Consider the following 5,000-nt stretch of genomic DNA (forward strand, 5'->3'; position numbering starts at 1 on the left):
TCATGGTTTTCAAGTTTTGATGATAATCTAACTTCATTATGCATTACTTTCAAGACTGAAGATTGCGTTACTCTGCTACGTAAAGCCTGCACTCAACACCAGAGAGGTTATCAAGATGCCATGTGTGGAAAGGGCATTGACCGTCACCTTTTCTGCCTTTATGTCATCTCAAAGTACCTTGAAGTGGACAGTCCCTTCCTTAATGTGAGTGGCTTCTATGGAGTTTCGTATTGTGATTTTTAGAATTGTAATTATTGATAGACCTAAGATATGAATATGGATGTCATACAGATGTGCAACTAATTAACCCTCTTTAGACGGGTGGTACAGTACTGTACCGCACATTCAAAAGCCCAGTGGCCGGGTGGTAGTATTGTGCCAGCCATTCAATTGATTTAGGCCTAATAATTCGAACACCCCGGCATTGTGACATTTAAGGTTAGAATGCCCCTGTCGTGGATGGGTTAACCCACTGCGGACGGATGTCATGACATACATGACATAAGAACTTTGGCCTGATGACGGGCGTCGTGACGTACATGATGTTCGGGGATTTTGGATCACTGTGCTATTTTATTTTGCTATGAAAAAGGAATGAGTGATGATGGTTACTGCAGTCATAATTACTATAATTACCGTAATATCGTGCTAGCTTAACATCCAAAACCTAGATGGCACCACTTTTTCCTAGCACCAGCAGGAGAGAGAGCCTTGAGTGGCACCCATCTATGGTCTCTAGCAAGCACTATCTTTATAGAGCGATGACACACACTAAGTTGACGAACTCTTGCTCAAAAGTACCGTCGATGAAGGATGTGCAGGCAGAACGGGAAGAGGAAGGTGACTCAATCCATATCCAGTGTCTAAAACGTACTCCTGTGCCAATATGGATGCCTTTCACTGTGGCACTCAGTCACAAGCACAGGTTTCATTCCTATTCCCTACCTCTTCTTGTTATCTTTATTGTAGGTGGTTATATGTTTCGTATTCATTCATGACCGCACAAAAATATGAAAAAATAAAGTTGCCTTTTGTCCTCCCATAAAACAGTAATACTTCTATCACACTGAGTATAAAGAAAATAATGAGCTAATATGGATAATATACTACAATTTTAGTCTACTGCAGCACTGGTAGAGCCTGTCATATGGCACATATAAGTCTCTAAACTCAATAAAATACACAAAAAAATAAAACACAAAAACTGCTCTAGTTTTACAATAAATGACTGAAAGAGAATGGGAAGATTCAAATTATAATGCTTCAAACAGTCTCTCTTTAAAATAAAACCTATCCTGGAGGCTGGGTAAGCAAATTTATCCCCGTCTGCAATGGGTTAACCCTCTCTGGACGGGTGGTACACTACTGTACCTCGCATTCTAGGCCCGTTTGCTGGGGATGCCATACGGCGTCGTTTATTTAACTGATTTAGGCCTATGCATTCAAGAGCCCCGGCATTGTAACATGAAAGGCTGGAATGCCCCCGTCGTGAGTGGGTTAAGAGAAAGCAAAACTATCATAACCTAATATATAAGATATATAAACCCATGAGAGGTTATGATTTAGGATTTTTCTATGATCAGTATACTACATATAGAAAGTTATAGAACTTCTCGAAGATTAATATACCATGAAAGCATCAGACATTACCATTCCTTGAGTGAAGTGCCCTTTGTATACTAAAGCCTCTTAATCATTGCAGGAGGTGTTATCTGAGCCTTGGCGTCTCAGCACCTCCCAGACTCCCCATGGCCAAACCAACAGAATGGATCTGACGAAGAACCCCGACTGTATCAGTGCTGGTGGTGGCTTCGGACCCGTTGCTGATGATGGTTATGGCGTCTCCTATATCATTGCTGGTGAAGACACTCTGTTCTTCCACATTTCAAGCAAGAAGAGCTCTCCTGTGACAGTAAGTAACAATGCACTCAATTTCCAAGTATGATTGTTTAGTAAGATGGATGAGGGGAAGGGTGATATTCAGTTTCCCTCATTTATTTGTATGCTACTACCCGTGATTTTATGAATAACCCTTCGTTGCTGATGAATGAAAGTGTGTTATTAATTATTAACTTTTTTTTCTTTCTTTTTTTCTTCTAGGATTCCAAAAGGTTTGCTCGGCAGATTGAGAAGGCTCTTCTGGATATGAAGAATCTGTTTGAGTCTTCGCAGAAGAAGTAAAGGCTAAGATTTACTTATATATTGTAAAGGACTGTTCATAATAATTGAAATGTATGCCAAGCTGCTATAAAGAAAGACTTAAAAACATTTCAGATAATCATTTTAGTTGAAATGTTATTTTACAATATATGCAGTTAGAGATTTTATTTTATTTTATGCAGTTGAAGTTTTATTTGTATTATTGGAAAGAATTGCATGTCAACACAAGCAAGCAAAGAAGTTTCAACTATGACTTAGTTGACAAGAATTCATATTGATACTTTATTTAGTAGGAAAGAATGTGGATTTTAAATTTTCAATGCCATTCTTGCTTATGTTGACAGATTTTTATTTTTTTTAACCAATGGCAATAATTTACATATATATCATAGATTTATTTTTAGATACCATAACTACGGCTACTTCTTCTAAGAGAACTGTACAGACAGGATTAATGAGTAATGAAGCTTTTTGTTTTTTGTGGTCTTTTCATTTGAACAGTAATTGAACAATTACCTATACCCACAAGTCATGATTCATTGTACAATCCAGGTGTGCACTTTTGGCAGCTTGCCATATATGCTTGAATTAGCTTGAACTATTCTCTGGACGTGTAACCTTTGGTTATGATGTAGAATGTATATGATTGTTTTTATAGGAAGAATCTCTGGTTTGATTGTTTGCACAAGTTTCCAGATGAACAGGTTGTTATTCTTTAATAATCTGGGTTATTGTTACAAGGTTATCTCATTACAAGTAGTGTGTTCAAAAAAAGTACAGTCAGGGAATAAATTTAAGTATGTGCATACACAGGAAATTTCACTTTTATTTTGATATTGTTCTTGTTATTGAAGAAACAGGTGGTATTAGATATCTTTCGTATTTTGCATTCAAAGTATGAATGACAGCTGGCAGTAAGTTCACATAGAGGTATATTTTTAGAGACTGAAAGCTAAAAAAAGCAAACATAATGTTAATCCACATAGTTATGAGTGAATGATCATTCATTCATAACTTGTGATGGTCCAATGTAATGTACAATGATCCTTAAGATTCATGATTTATGAAAACCAAATTTTGTTCTCGTATAAAATAACATTCAAAAAGAAAAAAAAGGTTAGTGTTTTCTGTAGTTTATCTGTAGTGAGCGTTGTGATGGGTCTTTTGAAAGCAATTGGAAGTACACTAAAATTCTGCTTTTATTTTTTAATTTCTTTATGTATTTGAATATGTACATGTGAATATATGCATGTATAGATATATATTTTGATATACTGTAAATGTATATATTTATATGCACAGGTATAGGTATATACATGTACATATACATGCACATACATACATGTACATGCAGGTGTATATTTACATGTATAGATACATGCACATATACACATACTTATACTTACAGATATGTACATAAAACTTGTGTGTATGTGTGTGTGTATATGTATATATATATATATATATATATATATATATATATATATATATATATACATATATATATATATATTTATATATATAATATATATATATATATATATATATATATATATATAATATATATATATATATATATATGATTATAGTATATTATATTTTTGGTGTATATGTATATATGCATGTATATACATGTATTTTTTCTGTTAGCTTTTTAACTGGTATTTTAATATTATTATGACACAAGTTTTTTTTCTCTTGTGCCGTGAATAATCAATGCAAACATATTCTAGTGGTGTAAATTTTGGTTAAGGTAATGTTTTTATTTTGATTTTTTCTTGCTCTTTTAAACATATATTTGTTTTCTCTCTTAAATTGAAGCATATTTTTAAGTAATTAGTTGTTCACAAAAGTTGTTTGTTATGTTCTTACAATGTTTTATTTACTTATACAGAATGCAATATTTGAAATAGTCTGCTGTTTTGTCACACAATATCGCATATCCTGATTTTAGTTGCAAGAACACCAGATTCTCTCTCCCCCCCCCCTCCCCTCTTCCCCATATATTGATTCTGAAGAGCAACAACGGAAATGATCTGTTAAAAAAGGGGGAAATTTAAGATGTAGAGAAACCATTCATGAAAAGAGCCTTCGATCCAGTTCTTATTGCTCAGATCCTCAGTGAGAGCAGTGCATATCAAGTGCAATGTCAGATTTGTATCTCAAAAGACATGATGAATGTAGTTTTCGTTCATTGGTACTAATGCAGACTGTTCAGAAAAGCTAATAGTTTAAAGACTGCTACTGTTTGCTTTTTAGGGTTTTATTGGATCAGATTGCTTACACCTCCTGTTATGTAATCTCCTCTTGCCATTGGATGAATTCATAGAAGTAAAATTCACAATTTGGCACAAGGGAAGTAGCAGTGCAGTAGGGCAGACACATGCTTGAAAAGAAATAATTTTATTCAGAAATTAAATTCAGAGTGGGTTTTATAGCATAAAGTATATAAAAAAGTGATCCATATTAAGCATTTGATTTTTGATTTGTATTTTTTTCTCTACTTTTTCCTTTTAGACAATGATGACTTTTTGTCATGATGTAATGATGTAATAACCAGGATGATTAGTCAGAAGAGAACTTTTATGTTTTCAAATAGCAATTCGTGTAAATATCACAATTAAAGTAATTTGGAAACACAGAAATGTGTTTTGTATGAGAATTGTTTAAGAGACAACCACATTCTTACAACTCAGAGGTCTTTATCACACGTTATTATTATTTTTTTTTAATCTTTTTGTTACTATTATCATTATTAGTGTTATCAATACTACTACTGCTACTATTATTATTATTATTGTTGTTGTTATTAATGTGGAAAGTTCCTTAGCTGAGACACT

The 5,000-nt window shown here is 33.6% G+C and overlaps 1 protein-coding gene across 5 annotated transcripts in view; it reads left to right on the forward strand.

Moving 5' to 3' along the window:
- whd (carnitine O-palmitoyltransferase whd) overlaps positions 1-5,000 on the forward strand; it is a 37,236-nt gene that overhangs the window by 31,861 nt on the left and 375 nt on the right. For 4 of the 5 annotated variants that reach the window (XM_043022855.2, XM_086551411.1, XM_086551412.1 and 1 more), the window contains exons 16-18: positions 55-204; positions 1,703-1,912; positions 2,101-2,639. In XM_043022855.2, coding sequence (XP_042878789.1) covers positions 55-204; positions 1,703-1,912; positions 2,101-2,181 — 441 coding nt within the window. In that variant the 3' untranslated portion in view covers positions 2,182-2,639. Of the gene's footprint in view, positions 1-54; positions 205-1,702; positions 1,913-2,100 lie in introns of all 5 variants that reach the window. The other variant, XM_043022854.2, reaches the window with a different exon arrangement.

Source organism: Penaeus japonicus, unplaced genomic scaffold (genome assembly GCF_977035675.1).
Source record: "Penaeus japonicus unplaced genomic scaffold, GWHDUDI00000001_assembly GWHDUDI00000025, whole genome shotgun sequence".
NCBI classification, from domain to species: Eukaryota; Metazoa; Arthropoda; class Malacostraca; order Decapoda; family Penaeidae; genus Penaeus; species Penaeus japonicus.